At 49.0% G+C, this 17404-nt stretch overlaps 1 protein-coding gene across 2 annotated transcripts in view; it reads right to left on the bottom strand.

Moving 5' to 3' along the window:
- LOC119826206 (stimulated by retinoic acid gene 6 protein-like) overlaps positions 1-11492 on the bottom strand; it is a 36114-nt gene extending 24622 nt beyond the window's left edge. The window contains exon 1 of one of the 2 annotated variants that reach the window (XM_038347325.2): positions 11288-11492. In XM_038347325.2, coding sequence (XP_038203253.1) covers positions 11288-11307 — 20 coding nt within the window. In that variant the 5' untranslated portion in view covers positions 11308-11492. The remainder of the gene's footprint in view (positions 1-11287) is intronic. The other variant, XM_038347326.1, reaches the window with a different exon arrangement.
- Positions 11493-17404: the final 5912 nt, after the last annotated feature.

The following is a 17404-nucleotide window of genomic DNA, read 5'->3' as shown; positions in this document are numbered from 1 at the left end:
AAAACAGCCACAAGTCAGGTTCACATCATCAGAGTGGGACAGCACTGACTCCAGGCTACAGAATTGCTCTCAGGAGTTTGGACCATCTGAGCTTCCTTCCTTGCTTTCCCAAGCCCCAGCTTGCTCACTCCCGTCTTTCCCAAAGGACTGCTGTCATTCATCGCTCTGATGATCTAGCCAGCATCTCTGGAGCTGGCCCTAAGACCCCATTCATTCTGGATGGCACAGTCGTGGGTAGATTTGGGTTTTGTGGGGTATTCTTTTTACAGAACATTACAGAAATGCCTAAGTTTTTCTCATTTTAAAGAAAACTAATGACCACGAAATCCCTTAACCAGAGTCCTTCCTGTCTTCCCCGGGCCTCGGAAGGGCCCTGGGCAGGCGAAAGGACTGAGACGGAAGCGCCATTAGCTTCCCAGGAAGTCAGCCTGTGGACCTGGTTTTTCACAGCCATGGTCAGAAACGCCAGTGAACTGCTGGGGCAGGAGGGGAGCCAATGGACCACACACCACAGTATGTCTTCAGAGTGCAGGACAAGGCTGGTGGGCTCTCAAGGCAGAATCGCCAGGCAGCTTTCTCTGACAAGGCTTTTTCTCTTTCCTCTTTTCTAAGCTCCACCACACCTCGTTCCTGCTTCCTTGACTGCACAGCACCACCACGGCCCATCACACGATCTCCTCTCCCATCTTTGCTCTTGCCATTGCTGACTCTGGTACACCCAGCCAGCCGTCTCCTTGGCTGCATCCTGAAACCAGGGACTCCTGCCCCTCAGAGGTCTCAGGGGAGACCAGGAACACACACGTTCCCTGGGATTCCTCTAAAATCCCATCAGCCGGTGCTCATGTCTCACCAGAGATCAGAAACATCTAGATAGCACGGAGGGGCTCAAGCTGTGAGAAGGAAGACAGAGTGTAGCTCCACTTTGGCTCTCAAGAAGGTAAGCTGAGCACGTGCATCTGCCTCTCCATCCCACACAGAACCCTTACGTGGTAGGAAGGAAGGAAAGAAGGCAGGGAGGGAAGAAGCCATACTTGAGAGCCAAAAGTCAGAGAGCTGAGCCATAGAGAAGAGGACAAGAGCTGGCAGGACCCTAGAGCGTGAGACCACATGGAACAAGCGCCACACCCACGCTAGAAGCAAGAGCGGGGCCAGTGAGAGGACTCCGCTGGCAAAGGGGCTTGCCGCCAAGCCTGACAACCCGAGTTCAATCCCCGCCCCCCAGGATCCACATGGTGGAAGGAGAGAATGGACGCCTCCAACTTGTCCTCTGACCTCCACAGGCTCATGATGACGTGTGCATGCACACGTGCATATGCACACACACACACACACACACACACACACACACAGTAAAATGCAATGAGCAAGAGCGGCGTGTATCTGGAAACAGAAACAGTGCTGACATGGACCTACAAAGGGAGCGGTAAAGATAGGACGGCTTAACCCAAGTAGCCTACCCTTGGTCCTGGCCAGCCAGGGACAATATATTTACATCTCCAGTAGAGAATGCATGGGTCACAGAGAGAAGGGCGGTGGCTGCATCAGGACGAGCTAGCTTCTCTAGCTAGTCCGACACTCTCCCTCCCCTCCCCACTAAAAGCCAGCCTTAAGTCACACTTGGCGTCGGTTAGAGCCAGGCTCTCGACACAGACAGCACATACTCCATGGAACTCTCAAGCACACACGAGCACCCACTCAAAACACAGGACCCTACGGGGAAGACTGCCCTTCAGGAAGCCAAAGACTCCAAACACTGTATTTATTCCCTTCCTCCTGACTAAGTGCAGGGAGCCCAGGCTGTCTTTAGAGCGAACGCTAGAGGGCGCACCATCCAAGGAAAATTAGAGGCAGAATAACGCCAAGGAATCAGCAAAGCACCATTACCCCTCCGCCTCAGGGAGGATTTGAATATGTAAATATTTATTTAAATTTATAAATACCAAATGTATTCACATGTAACATTCCATCTAATAATTTAGTCATTGCATATTTATGAACACAAGAACTGAAAAGTATTTTCCATTATAAACTGCCTGAAGAAAGCATTAGAGAAAATCCTCAGGCAGTAAGAAAAACGAACCTATAAAGAAGGGTTTAAAAGCAGCAAGAACAGAAGAATCAGAAAATATGGTGAGTAGTCAGGTAAGTACCTTGAATAGAATTGTCTGAGCTTACAAAATAGGGTGCGTGGGCTGGAGAGATGGCTCAGAGGTTAAGCGCATTGCCTGCTCTTCCAAAGGTCCTGAGTTCAATTCCCAGCAACCACATGGTGGCTCACAACCATCTGTAGTGAGATCTGGTGCCCCCTACTGGTCTTCAGACATACAGACAGAATGTTGTATACATAATAAGTAAATAAATAAATATTAAAAAAAATAGGATGCGTGAGCCTGCATCACCTCAAGCAGCAAATGACGTCTGTGTGGAGGGCAGAGGGAAACGGCTGGCTGACTGAGCTCTCCCGTTTACATGGGAGTCCACACTTGCGCCTCCGCCCTTTGTGACGTAGATAAAAACATACTTCTGGACGAGCAGCGCAACAGTTCAGTGGCAGGCCACCGGAAGAGAATGGCAGAACATCATAAGCCAGTACAGTAAAAAGTCACAGGAAAGAAAACCTTCAATCCCTCTGACAACAGCCAGGAAGAGAAAGAAACCAAAGTCAAGATAAAAAGAGAAACACATCCTGGTGGCATCTAAAAACTAGTAAGTAAGCTGCTAGTGGAAGAAGAAAAAGATGTTTAAACATACTTTTTATCGGCAAGTGACCTGACTTTTCATTTCTTTTTAAAAATGATTGATTTATTTTATTCTATATAGAGGAGTGTTTTGCCTGCAGATCTGGAAGTGCACTGTGTGCCTGCCTACTGCCAGCAGAGGCCAGAAGAGGGTGTCAGAACCCCTGGAGCTGGAGTTAAGGATGACTTCAAGTCGCCGTGTGGGTGCTGGGATTCGAACCTGGGTCCTCTAGAAGAGCAGTGAGTACTTTTAACTGTGGAGCCATCTCTCCAGCCTTCTAGGCTCTCTGCTCATAAGAAGACATAAGTGAGCCACCTGTGTGTGAACCAGTGTGGAGCCTCCCTGAGCACCCGTGGGGCAGGAGATAGCAGAACTGGTGAAGATGCAGAGAGAGGGTAACACTGAGTGTTGATGGGAATAAAAATGAGTATAGTCACCGGGAAAAACAGTAGAGGGGGTCCTCAAAATCTAAACACGGGATTGGGCATGGTGGTACATGCCTTTGAGCCCAGCACTCAGGAGAGGCAGGTGGATCTCTGAGTTAGAGGCCAGCCTGGTCTACATAACGTGGGCCAGCTAGGGCTACACAGGGAGACCTTGTCTAAAAATAAACAAGCTGACTACACTCAGCGACACCATTCATGGGTGTGCACATCCAAAGGAAAAGAAAGTTTGTTTCCACGTTCTCTGTAGAACTACTTGCAGGAGCTCAGATAGGGAACCAGCAGAGGATAAAGAAACCGCGGCATGTGTGTGTGGTGGGATACTACTCAGCCATAAAAATGAAATCCTGTGATTAGCAGGACTGAGCCTGTAGAATATCAGGTTGGGAGAAATAAGGTAAACACAGACCACAAACAAGCTTTTTAAAAAGTTGCTCTCATGAAAGTCCAGAGGCTGGGAAGGCCAGGGAGCAGAGGGAGGCAGGCATGGGCTCATGTTACAGAGCACACTAAGCAGTGGAGTATCAAATGCTTCCAGAGAGCTGGAGGGGAGGATTGAGATCGCTCCCACCACACAGAAAAGGTCAGTGTTTGAGATGACTGCTGGCTAATGGCCCTGCCCGGACCATCACCCAGTATCTGAATATGAGGACTGTCACATCACACCCACAAACATTGGCTGCTGTTGGTGCCAACTAAACAGTTCAAATCCAAACCAATAATCCAACATGCAGCTGCAGCTCCAGCACTCAGGAAGTGGAGGCAGGAGGATCAGGAATTCAAGGTCGTCCTCAGACACATAGGGCAACCTAGGTTACAGGAGAGCTGAACTTTTGAAAAATGCTAAAGAATCGAAATAATGAATCCTGAGCTCTCAATAGTGGTGAGATGAAAGGAGCCGTCGTCTGACCTTTCAGACGGAGAGTCCCTGAAGGGAGCTGCCAGCCTGCTGAGGGCTGAGAGGAGATGGGAGTCTCCAGCAAACGAATGTGAGGGCTGAATGCTGCTTTGCTTATCCGCCAAGAACCTGTCTGGGTGCAGTAATTCCACTTCCAGAAACCCTACTTCTGATGGTCAGAGGAGCGCCAAAAGACCAACTAGAATGCAGATAGTCTCCCCCTCCCCAAAGCTCCAGCGTTCTGGTGTTGAAGGACCCATCTGGAGTCAAGCTGGTGCCTGGCACAGAGGGACTTGGAATGGCCACTGATTTTCAGAAAAACCTCCTTTTAGATAGAGGCTAGAGTCCAGAAAAGGGCGGTGACCCGGGAAAGTCACATAGCTCGGCTCTTTCTCAGGTCCTGTTCAGTTTGCTGGTCTCATGGGCTGATTCAGTGCAGAGGATGGGTCATTAAAAAGGTACCAGATGCAGTGTGTCTGCACAGGACACTGTGTGCGTACCTGGTGCCACAAACTCTGCTTTATCCTTTTCTTTTTCTTTTATTCTTTTTTCTTTTTCCGAGACAGGGTTTCTATGTGTAGCTTTGGAGCCTGTCCTGGAACTCGCTCTGCAGAGCAGGCTGGCCTCGAACTCACAGAGATCCGCCTGCCTCTGCCTCCCAAGTGCTGGGATTAAAGGCGTGCGCCGCCACCACCTGGCCAGGGACGCTGCTTTATGGGGAATCCCACAAATCCACAGAATCTAGCCTTGGAGGGCTGAGGTGGACACAGGTGTTGCTGAGGCTGGCTTGGCTCTGTTTGACAGGATCAGCTGTCACCGGGAGAATACTGTACGATACTTATTAAACACCACCATCAAAAATCAAGCAGAGAAGATTAAAGAAGTTACATTCATGGTGTAAGTAATAAGACTGGAAATGCCACAGTCCTGGAGAATATGTCCTCATCTGCACTGCGGACACCGCCCTCCTGACCCCTGGGGCCTGAATCAGCCGTGGCAGGAATCCAGGGGGAACCAGCGACTACTGCCAATCAGGGCTGGGTTGACTGCTCCATGGAAAGACTAAAAATGATAGAGAAAATGTCTATAATGCAGGTGATTTAATCTGTTATATTTCTTTTTAAGACTTATTTATTTTCATTTGATGTGTTGGGTATTTGTGTGCATGTCTAGGCCTGAAGAGGTAAGTCATCAGGTCCCCCGGAACTGGAATAACAGGAGGTTATGAGCCACCATGTCAGTGCTAGGAACTGAACCTCGGCAGAAGTCAGTGCCCTTGACAGCTGAGCCATCTCTCTAGCCCCAAGCCTGTGAGACTTGTAGCTATACTTTGTGAGCCACCCCAAAATGATTTCTTTTGTTTTCTTCTGAGGTTCTGTTCTTACAAGATTCACAAACTTGTATCTATGGCTCAACAAAAGTAGTTTCCGCCGTGGATGGAGCAGGGCCTTCTCACTGACAGCTTCGTGTTTCTTCCCCATTTGTCTGACTCATTCATGTAAATAAAGCGTCCACCACCACTCATGTCGAAACCAGGCTCACTGGCCAGCTGTAGTCCAAGGCTTGCCCGGAGGCAAGGGATCAGCAAAAATCAGTGTTGCCATTCAGAGACAACCGACTGGCTCTATGGAACTGGAATACGGAGCAGGGAGTGTTTACGACTGTGTGTATGTCGTGTGCTTACCTGTTTTACCAGTATAAACTATAACGAACTCACATACAGCTATGCCTCTTTTTGTGTAAAGAGTCCATCATGACGCATCTCCTAGCATGTTGCTGGCAGCTGTACCCCTGTCTTTGGGCACGGCCTAGGAAAAAGAGGGTGTCCACATTTGACAGCGATAAATGTAACTGTGAACGAGCAGGAGTGGAGTTTAGAGCGAGGAAACCAAAAGTTCAGCGCTAGCAAACAGAAGATTGTGATCTGACCATGAGCAGAGCACTGAAGGTTACGTGAAAAAAGACGGTCACTCCAGCATGTGGCCAGAGCGAGGGGAGAGAGGGACGGGCACTCCAGCATGTGGCCAGAGCGAGGGGAGAGAGGGACGGGCACTCCAGCATGTGGCCAGAGCGAGGGGAGAGAGGGACGGGCACTCCAGCATGTGGCCAGAGCGAGGGGGAAAGAAGTCAAAAATTTTTTTAAAAAAAAAGCTAGAAATATGCAAGCAACACAGTCTGAAAACCAGCAAGCAAGTGAGCTAGTTACAAAGAGAAAAGGACAGTTTAAAAAAAAAAAACTTATAATTCTGAATGGACAAATGATCTGGAACTTCATTTCTTAAAATAAGGGGGAAAAAACTTAAGTGGACAACAGTTACCAAAGCTAACCTGTGTGGGTCGTCACCAAGCAGCCAGTGTTGGTGAGGGTACAGAGGGTAAGACCCTTAGTGGGAAATAGTGTAGCCACTGGGGACAGAGGAAGGGAGGCAATGGACAGAGGAGGAAAGAAGACAGGAGGGGAATGGATGGGAGGGAGAGGAGGGGGGAGCAGGAAGGGGAGAAAGAGCCCCCAACTATGAAACCACCTCCTCCACTCTGCTCACAGAACCCCAACATTCTGGTCTCTGGAATCCAAGTCCATGAGAGGCTTGTTTTAGTTTTAGGTGGTTTTCAGGGCGGGAGGGGTGACATTGAGGCAGGGTTTCTCTCTGTAGCCCAGGCTAGCCTCTGGCTTGAGGTCCTCCTCCAAGCCCTCAGCTCCCCTTTCTCCATTCCTCCTCCACTATAGGCAGCTCTGAGTACAAACAGGGTTTCTCCAGCTGGGCACCTTCACCCTGTAATCAAAGCCCTCTGGGAAACTGGTGGGGATGAGGGGGACTGGGATTATGGGGAGTTTGAGGCCAACCTAGGTTATATATTGGATCTGAGGTTAGTCTGGGCTACAGAGTGAGACCCTGTTTTCAAAATTTGAAGAGAAACACAGAAGGGGGAGGAAGAGGAGAAGGAGGAAGAGTAAAATTAGTTAGTTAGTTAGTTAGTTAGTTAGTTAGTTTTGTGTTTAAAGAACTGAAGGGAACTCCAGTGGCTGGACAGCTTCCCCAGACCCCAGAGCACTCGGCCAATTCTCCGGAGAGTGCCCTCCCAGGATCAGCCTTCTGGCCCCTCCCTCCTCTGCCCCCGTGAGTCACTGTCACAGAGCTACCTTATCAGGGGCTCCCTGCCCTGGGCCCCTTGCCATGAGGTGGACTGCAGTCCCTCACTTTGTTAACGGACAGCCAGGGTGCTGGTCCCATGACCAACCCAGCAACGTAGCCCAGAGCAGGGCAACTGTGCTCGGATGGCCCAGCTGCCCCCTTGAGCAGCCAACTTCTTCTATCAAAGAAGCCACTCAAGGAAAATGGTCCTGTGTCAGCACAGCTCTGCCGTGGTCGCTGGGGCTCAGAGACCCTCTGTTCTCAGCAGGTCCTTGAGAAACAACCCCTGAGGATCAGGAGAAGGATTCCAAGGGCCCACCCAGCCACACCCTGCTTCCCTTCTCTCTTCTCCCTGGCCCCTCTTCTCTGTATGCAGGCCTCTCTTCTTGCCTCAGCCTATTTCCTGACGGACATGGACAGCTCCTGCTTGCTGCCTTCCCTTCAGAAGCATGCATGGCTGTTTTCATGAGTGCTTGAAAAGCCCAGAGCAGCCATCATGGAAAACAACAACAACAACAACAACAACAACAACAACAAAGAGCAACTGAAAAAGAAAGGGTCCATTTCTACTCCCTACCATTCCTTGTTTAAAGATTTATTTTATCAGGGATAGAGAGAGAGCTCATGGGTTAAGAGCACTGGTGGCTCTTTGGAAGGGTTTGGGCTCAATTTCCAGTACTCACATGGCAGCTCACAACTGTCTGCAACTCCAGTTACAGGGGATATGATATTTTCTTCTGGCCACCGTGGGAACAGGGCATACACATGGTACACAGACATAATTGCAGACAAAACACCCATACATATTCAAGGAAATGGGAAACAAAGAAAAAATTTTTTTTTTATCATTTGCATGTGTGAGTTTCTACACATGTGCAGGTGTTCAAGGAGCCATAAGAGAATTCAGACCCTGGAAGTTAGAGTTACCAAGAGCTGTGAGATACTGGACACCTGTGTTGGGAACCGAACCTAAGTCCTGTGCAAGAAAGGGCTGGGCTCCTACCCACTGAGCCATCTCTCCAGCCCTTCCCTACATCTGCCCAACACAGCAGCGCTCAGCTTCTTGTCCTTCCACCCAATGGAGGCGACGCCATAGGCTGTGTGGTGGGCAGGTGATCTTCTAGCTCCTTTCCCACCAGCCCCTTTCACAGCCCTACTGCTTATCTCAGAAAAACCAGGAGAAAAGCCCAGAGCGCCACTGGGTAGCAGAGTTGAAAACCCAACACTTCTTAAATTTTCCAATTGGGAAGCACACTTCAGACACTTGAACATAAGATTCTGGTAGAGAGTTTGTGGCCAGGGTCCTTGGAGGGGTAATGACCTCATGTTTTATGAAGAAAAACCTGAGCCTCCCTGTGTGAAGGGCCCTGATTGGCCAGAGCCAGAGCCAGGGAGGAGACTGTGATTGAAGGATGCTCTTAGGGACAGGACCTACATTGCAAGGTCAAGGGGCAGGGCTGGGGGGGAGGGGGTAACCAGCACAAGATGGGCTGGGTCTCCTTAGCACAGCCTACAGACAGCTGCCCCCTCCTGGGGAGCACTTTCTGAGTGTTCCCTGGAGTCCCAACTGCACAGCCCCCTAACCAGCTTTCCTCTAAGGTCCTCATTGCAGGAGCTGTGGCTCCACGCTTCCATCAGGCCACACCACAGACCCAGAGCAACTCCGGCTGTCTTCTCCACCCCCATGGAACACATTCATTTCCATCCATGCTCATAACCCAGGCTGAGATCACTGGAGGACCCTCACCCCTTATTTTCAAAGGGGCGAGAAGAAATTTCCTAGCAGAATGTTTTCCCAGGAAGATAGTGGCCTTCCCCTCTCCCACCTGGGAGATTCTGAGCACAAGGTCACTTAGCTCAGCCCAGCCAGCCACCTGGTACAGGCTAATAAAGACGGCCTAACTCAGGAACAAGGAAAAAGCTGACTTAGCAAAATGGGAGGGAGCAAAAGTTCTTGCACCCGTGCCAAAGCAGCTTCAAAAAGTGTCTTTGTAGTTATGCCTTTAAAAGCTTACCCCACAGAGGAGATCCAACTCCTCTCTATCTGGCTGTAACGGGGCCATTTGGAGACAGGGGTTCCAAACATTTTTGTATTATGCTGATTAAACCTTGCTTTTTATAGTCTGGGCCTCTCTGGTGGTCTCTCTCTGGGGGTCATTATCTGGGCACAACAATCACCTTCACTATGACCATAGAGACTCCTGTTGCATTTCAACCCATCTTCCATGTGGACCAGAGGGACCTTTCTAGAAACTCACATCTGATGGCATCAGGCCCCTGTCACCTTAGCCTCTCCCTTTTCTCCTGGCTACAGAGCCCACTGGGGACACGGGGAGAGAGGGACAGATTCTCCTAGGCTCTCAGCACACTGTTTCCTTCCCACAACCAGAGAAACACAGCATGTTCCATCTGCTTGTCCTGATTTTCTAGGTGACACTCGGCACGCCTCTTTGTTTCCACGGCTCCCCTCTCTGCTACTTTCCTTGTGAGCCCTCAGCATTCTGAGCAGATCCTGGAACCTCAGAAGGCAGTGGGCCAGTTTTCTGTTCTTGATCTGCCGTATTTCCAGGTCAGAGTGAAAATCTTGATTCCCGCTACCTAGGCAGGGCTTCCCTGCTCTCCACCCTTCTGTTCCAGTTCTCCTCTGAGCCTTTCAGGATTGTGGGCTTGCCCACTCCTGTCAGAATGGCTGTTCTCCACAAGCTAGTGGAAGAAAATGCTGCTGAGGACAGGAAAGAGGAGAACTCTTACACACTTTGGGCGTAACCAGCACGACCACTGTGGAAAAGGGCAGGGAGGGATGTTGGGAGCTGTGAATCCCCAGATCCTGAATTTCTTGCAAACAACTCCTTTTCCACTGATCTGAGTGCCTACAGCTGCTCTGAGCACAAGACCCTCAGGAGTTCCTGATGGCAGGGGAATGGTTTCTGGTGTGTTTGGCTGGGGCATGGCTATCCCTATATAAACTGCCCCTGAACACAATAAAGGGGACAGTTTTGGGGCATTCCTGTTTCGAGGATGACCTGTCCCTCTGTCTCTGTGTCTTTGTGTGTTTCAATCTCCAGCCCCTTGCCCGGCTTAGGAACTGTATGGCGGGGCATAGAGCACAGACGGGCATCATGCACTGCAGAGGGACTCTAACAGAACCAAAAATACAGCTTCCTTAGGATTCAACAGTTCTGCTAGTGAAGAAATAGAAAAAGAAATGAAACTAGCCTATCAAAGAGACTCCTGAACCCTTGCTTTTCTCATAAATGTTCTCTATAGCCACGATATGGAATCTACCAGGTGGTCCAAGAGTGGATGAGGAGGCCAAAATCATGCGGTATATCTGAGTGATGGAATACTAGTTAGCTTCAAATAAACATCCTGTCTTCTGAGATGACATGGGTGAACCCAGAGGACATTACAGGAAGTGGAATGATCCAGGGACAGAAAGACAAACACTGCATGATCTCATTCATATAGGGTGTCTAGCAAAGGCTGACTCACACAAACATACAAACACAGGACAGGACAGAATCCAGGGAGGGCAGAGGAGGAGGGTGAGAAGAGGCTAGCCATGACTACAAAGTTACAGTTCTGAGAAGTCAGCACCACTGTTTTGAGGCCCAGAAGGGTGACTTCAGTTAACAAATGTTTCAAAACGCAAAGGGGGGTGGCATCTTATCATAAAGAAAACATAAATGTCTGAGGTCAAATCAGCGTGCCATATGCATACCTAAACAGCAAAGTATACTCCATAAATGTGGACAACTCTAAAACAGCCATCTAAAAGGGAAGGGGAAGGCTAGGGAGTTTTACACCAGAGTAGTAGATGAAGGAACCATAGTGAGAAACCACCCATTCCAAGTTAGGATCCTATAAGTCTTTACCTGGGCTCTACCCACTCCCTGTGTCTGTGAACTGGCAGGGAGGAAATCTACCATAGTTCTCCCTGTTTCATGTCTGTCTACATGCAAATTAGCCAGTCCAGGCCTTTCTCCCGGTATCTGTTAAACACCAGCATCAAAGGAGCTAGGAGGGCTTGGCTGTCTGGAACAGCCCATCTCCATTCAGCCTCTGCTGCTCACCTTGCGCTGACTGCAAGCATCTTGCTGAAGAAAGCCGCGGGTGGTGTGCCCGTGGATGCTGCTGTCCTGGGTGCTGCTGTCCTGTATGCTGCTGTCCTGGGTACGTCTTTGTTTCTTGGGCTCTTGGTTATGATGGCTTCCCACGAACTAGCATTCTGCCTGCCCAGTTTGATCTGTAGACCCAAAACTCAGAGAAAAGGCAAACATCCAGTCAAACATTTACCTGGGAGTGAAACCAGGCAGCAGGCCTCTTCCTGGTTTCACAACACTGCTTGCTGCCCTGCTTCTTATCCCATGAGAGAGGGGGCCCCTCTCTTCTGTTGCTTTCTCCTAGGCCTTGCTGCTGTCCCTTACACCCCAGCTATGGTCCCAGGACCACCCACATCCCAACAGTATGAAGAGGTTTTGCTGGGGAGCTGTGTGCCCTTGGCTAGCTATAAAACATTATTATAGGTAATAAACTAGGACTCTGACTCCAAGCCGTAAACCAGGACCGCTGGCTTAGAGGTTCTCCCTGAACACTGGCAGCCAGTCTCTCGCTTGGGGAACAGAACCCCCGCCACATGTCAGAGCCTGCTAGCTGCTCCATCCCTGGGCTTTCTGTTCCTGAGGCAGAAAGTGAGGCTACTGCTTAGTGGCTCTCCTCCACCACGGCCTCGTTCCAGCCACACTGACATCTATGAGCAAACACCCAAGAAAGGTTTTTTTTTGGGGGGGGGTGGTTTCAGGAAGGCTGAGTACTCCCTGTACCAGACTTTCTTCTAGGCCACCAACCAGCTCCCAAATAATGACACGGAGACTTAATATCAGTCTTATTATATTATTCCCTACCTTAAGATCATTCCTTTTTTATAAATTAAATCCTTCTCATTTTAATTGTTTGGTTAGAAATGTGCTATACTTTTTCCCCACTCCCCTTCCACTCTCCGCCCTCCCCCCCATGTTCCCAATTTCCTCAGGAGATCTTGTCCTTTTTTCCCTTGCTAGGCGGATCCATGTATGTCTCTCTTAGGGTCTTCTTTGTTGTCTAGGTTCTCTGGGGTTGTGGATTGTAGGCTGGCTGTCCTTTGCTTTATGTCTATCATCTACTTATGAGTGAGTACATACTACATTTGTTGTTCTGGGTCTGGGTTACCTCACTAAGGGTGACTTTTTCTAGTTTCATCCATTCGACTGCAAATTTCAAATGTCATTGATTTTACTTACCGCTTAGTAGTACTCCATTGTGTAAATGTACCACATTTTCCTTATCCAGTCTTCGGTTGAGAGGCATCTAGGTTGTTTCCAGGTTCTGGCTATTACAAATAATGCTGCTATGAACATAGTTGAGCAAATGTCCTTGTGGTATGATTATGCATCCTTTGGGTATAGGCCCAAGAGTGGTATAGCTGGGTCTTGAGGTAGACTGATTCCTTATTTTCTGAGAAACTGCCACACTGATTTCCAAAGTGACTATACAAGATTTGCACTCCCACCAGCAGTGAAGGAGTGTTTCCTTGTTCCAAATCCTCTCCAGCATAAGCTTTCATCAGAGTTTTTTTTTTTTTTATCTTGGCCATTCTGACAGGTGTAAGATGGTATCTCAGAGTTGTTTTGATTTGCATTATGCTAATTTCTTGCTAGCTCTAGGACTTAACCTGTTCCTCTTCATCTATGTTTTGACTCGGGGCTTTTTACCTTCATTTCTTCCTGTATATCTTATTTTCCTGCTGTCTCCATGTCTGGCTGATGACTGCCTGGCTTCTGGCCCTGGGTGCGTCCCTCTCTCCCTCATTCTCTTTTCCTTCTTCTCTCATATCTTCTCCTCCTTCTTATTCTCTCTGCAGCCAGCCCCACCTATTCCTCTCGTGGCCATTCAGATTTTTATTGGACCAATTAGGAGCCTTAGACAGGCAAGAAGAAACAAATGTAACACATCTTCCCACAGTTAAAGTAATAGTCCACAGCATAAACAAATATAGCTCATCTCTGCCTAGATAAAATAATATTTCACAGTAGTCCCCTGTAGAGGGAGTCCGCCACTGCCTCTTTCCCATGGGGGAGAGTCACAAGAGCTAGGGAACTCATGTCCTTGAGTGCATGCCCACACTAAAAACATTGGCCCCTTCATGCTGTCCCCTCACAGCCTGTGACACATGGGGCTGGTTTATCACAGCAGCTCCCCGACCCTAATACTTCCTGGAATACAGAGAGTGTTGTCAACACCTGAAGGCCCAAGTCCCCTAGTTTAATAATAAGGCTTCTGGTTATCTTAATGACTTCTTTAAAAGACCTGTCTCCAAAGATTGTCACATTCTAAGTACCAGGAGTTCATGCTTTGGCATCTGAGCTTAGAGCCTACCCCAACAGTCTCGTCAGCTTTGGTGGGAGGAGAGGCAGCAAGCAGTGGTCACCACTGTCACGGATGCCCCCAGACAACAGAATCACGCACTTGATCTCTCTACCACTGCCTGAAACATCCCTACCAAGTCCTGCCATGCCATCTTCTTGACTTGGGCCACTTTCGTCTCTGTCACACAGGTGAGCCTTCCGAATGGTAGAATGCTGGTGGTGCAGTGCTTTGGAGTGTGGTCTTGGGCGTCAGCTCCACCATTAGGAAGCCCATTACTAGGTAAGCCACAGCGTCTGTCCCCTGAGCCCATCTGAAGATGGGCTGCACCTGGGTTATGGACACTCGAGGCTCAAATGAGCTAAGACACAGAACATGTTTAGGAACGTGCAGGACACCTGGTGAAAATCAACCAGCGGAGCATCCTGTCATGCCTCAGATACTGGTGACCAAGTCCCAGGGCTCCTGATTGATCGAAGTGGTTCAGCCGCATGTCCAGATCTGATGTGAATCAGCACCATGTTTGGGATGCAGAAGAGGCTTCCCAAATGCTTGCTGTCAAGATGGACTTGAAAGAAAGATGGAAAAGAGCACAGAGGGTCCAGTGCGCTTCCTTCCAGGGTCCTGCCAACGGAGAGGCTTGGGAAGCATTGCCTGGGAGTTGCTGCTGCTTTCCTGGAAAGGCAGGAATGTGTGCTCACTATGTGTGCTCAGAGGCTCAAAGGCAAAGACCCCAGATCTCTACTAGACTCTCAGAGTCCATCTCTTCCCGGGGTGCCCGCTGCAGGTCCTCCTGACTCCTGGCCAGATGGCAAGTGGATGTGTTCCACTCTTGGGTGGCCTTTACCATTCTCCCCACACTCTTAAGAAAAGGTCATTGCTGAATTGTCTCTGGACCAGGAAGTGATGGGAAGGCAGCCTCTAACACAGAGAAGCCAAGACATCTGTTCTCAGGTAGTTAAGTTCTGGAGGATATCACCAGTAGTAACAAGGTCCCATATCTGGGAATCTGGCATGCGCCCTGCGGCCCCTTTCTTTCCACACCCCCTCAAATTTTCTTGCCTTTTCTGAAGATTCTATATTGAATCCCAACCTGGAAGTTGAGATGTGTGTAAGGCACTTACGCGGCTGATGTCTCTCCAGAATGGCAGCCTGTGTGAGCCTTCCTGAATACTATTTCTTCTATACCATGTACACTGTTTCATTCTCTCAGCTTTGGGATGTCTGAAGGGTCTTTCTAAGTTTGTACAGGTTCTTTTTTTTCTTTTCTTTTCTTTTTTGGGTTTTGTTTGATTTTTTTTTTTTTTTTTTTGAGACAGGATATCTCTATGTAGCTTCGTCTGTCCTAGAACTTGCTCTGGAGACCAGGCTGGCCTCTAACTCACAGAGATTCACCTGCCTCTGCCTCCTGAGCACTGGGATTAAAGGCGTGTGCCACCATTGCCCAGCAGTTTGTGCAGGTTCTAGATTAAAAACAAAACAAATGGCAAGGCAGAATACTGTACAGAGGAGAGCCCCGTGGCACTCTGCTAGAGTTCTCAGCGGAGGGCTGCTGTCCATGGGCAGAGCGAGGAGACAGCATTGGTGGCATCCACCGGAACCCAGTAAAGAAGCCACTGTCTTTAATCCCTGTGCTTATGGGGGTCCACAGTGTGAGTGAGGCCACAGAAGGAGACTGAGCAGGGTGTCACGACGGCTGCACTTGCTACGTGAGAGTCAGGAGCCTGTCGAAGGACAACCGCTATCCTTTCTATAGAAACATGGCTTAATTATTAAGTTCAGGAGCAAACCAGCATGGGTGTCTGGGAGACCTGGTGTGGTCTTATCGCCGAGTAACACTAAGAGCTTTCTGGACTTGGGAATGACCCTTGATTGAAAACTGCTTTTCTCTCTGAGAAAGAATTTATAGTCAGCTCGCATCCCTTCTGTGTTCTCAAACATGCTTGGGAACCAAATAAAGAAATAAAACCCGACCTTCCAGCAGGGCATTCAAAACCTGTAAGAAGTTGGTCTTTCCAGGCTTTCCTGAGAAGGCTCGGCTCTCCAAAAGCCATTGAGGTGGGAGGACCAGACTCTTGATCCTTTCCTCGTTCAGCCATTCATTCGGGTCACAGATATTATAAAGCACATTGCACTGTGAACTATGTTAGTCCTTGAAGCTAAATGCTCACCGGTTTCAGCTTGTTCCTTCTCTGGAGGGTCAGGAGCCTAACTTGCACAAAGCCCTCCCTTGAGAGAGGGCAGAGTTTGACAAAATCACCCAGACAGAATCTGGAGAATGAGGGAGAAGTAACCAAACCACAAATGGGCTGTGATGGAACGGCATAGGAAGAAGCAGGCCCAGAAGTCATTTGAAGGCTACTTTTAGGACACCAAGAGAGTCACTTAAACTAAAGGCACAGGACAGAGCAAAGAAGCCTGGACTGTGAGAACCAGAAACCTGAACCTTCAACCCTTCTTTGCCTTAAGAGCTGTGTGGCTTCTATGGTTTGAATTTGGCTCAGTCTCTCCAAAACTCAGTGAATTTTGCCATTGTTGTGCGGGTGGGAGTGGAAGTGATGGGGGAAGAGGGGGAGGGGTGGCCAATTAGTACCTTTCTCAGGAGAGTTTTCACTGCACAGGACTGGGTTGGTTCCTGCCATAGTTGGTTGTTATAAATGCGTGCCTGGCTGGGAGTGCAGCTCAGGTGGCAGAGGGCCTGCCCAACATGCACTGGGCCCCAGGTTCCATCCCCAGCAAAGCAGAAACAGACCATGTTGGCTCAGATCTATAACCTCAACACTTGAAAGGTGAAGGTGGGAGGATTCGGAGTTCAGGATCATCCTTGGCTACATAATGTGTTCTAGGACAGCCTGGGCTAAATAAGACTCCATCCCAACTATTAAAAATATGAAGGTAAAGCAAGTCCCTTGGCAGTGTGTCTCTGTCATTCAGGTTCCCTTGCCCCATGAGTTGAAGTAGTAGTGGGTCCACTCCAGAGAAGAAAAGATGCTGGCCCCATCACCTGGACTTTCCAGGCTGCAGAACTGTGGAACGAAGCTACCTCTTTGTTTATAAATTGTAATTATTATCATTTTCAGGAAAACTAAGCAACCGTGCAAAAGTCCCTCCCTGCCCTAGGCTGCCATGAAGCAAGGCATCACAGTTCCACCAGAAGATTCTTCTGTCTACCCCTGCTGGTTTTGGAGGTTTCCCTGACCCCCCACTCTCACCTTATTGCTGTGAGGAGACTCACAGCTCTGGACGTCTGTCCTGATCAACTCTTTAGCTCTGAATTACAGGAAGTTAGCCTTGAACCCACCAGGAAACGTCATTCTGGTTTTGTCCACACGGTGGCGCTTTTCCTAGGCTCTGCTTGCAGAAACTGTAGAAGCTCAGCAAAGCCTAGGGGGAGAAAGATGAATGCAGGGTCTTGTATCACCAATGGCTTGCTCATTGGCTCACTTTAGTTAGCTTTCTCACATAACCCAGACCCAGTTGCCTAGGGCTGGTGCTGCCCACTTTGGGCTTGACTCTCCTACATCAATTAACGATCAAGACTTATATAAGACTAACTATTCCACCTACAGGCAAAATGTAACCAAAACCTGCCTGACTTGTAATTTCTGCACAGAACACTGCTTATTAAATATGTCACTTGCTTCCAATACTGGAACATAAAAACTTTTGTTTTAGGACTGGGGGAGGAGCTTTCCTCAAGCCCCGCCCCTTCCCCTCCATTCTACAATAGGGGATCCCTCAACACCAAGGTAGTACTTTGAGGTAAGGAATACTTGATACCCGCCAGG

This window comes from Arvicola amphibius, chromosome 11 (assembly GCF_903992535.2).
Source record: "Arvicola amphibius chromosome 11, mArvAmp1.2, whole genome shotgun sequence".
In the NCBI taxonomy this organism is placed as follows: Eukaryota; Metazoa; Chordata; class Mammalia; order Rodentia; family Cricetidae; genus Arvicola; species Arvicola amphibius.
The sequence above is the reverse complement of the archived record's forward strand: the minus strand, read 5'-3'. Positions and strand labels throughout refer to the sequence as shown.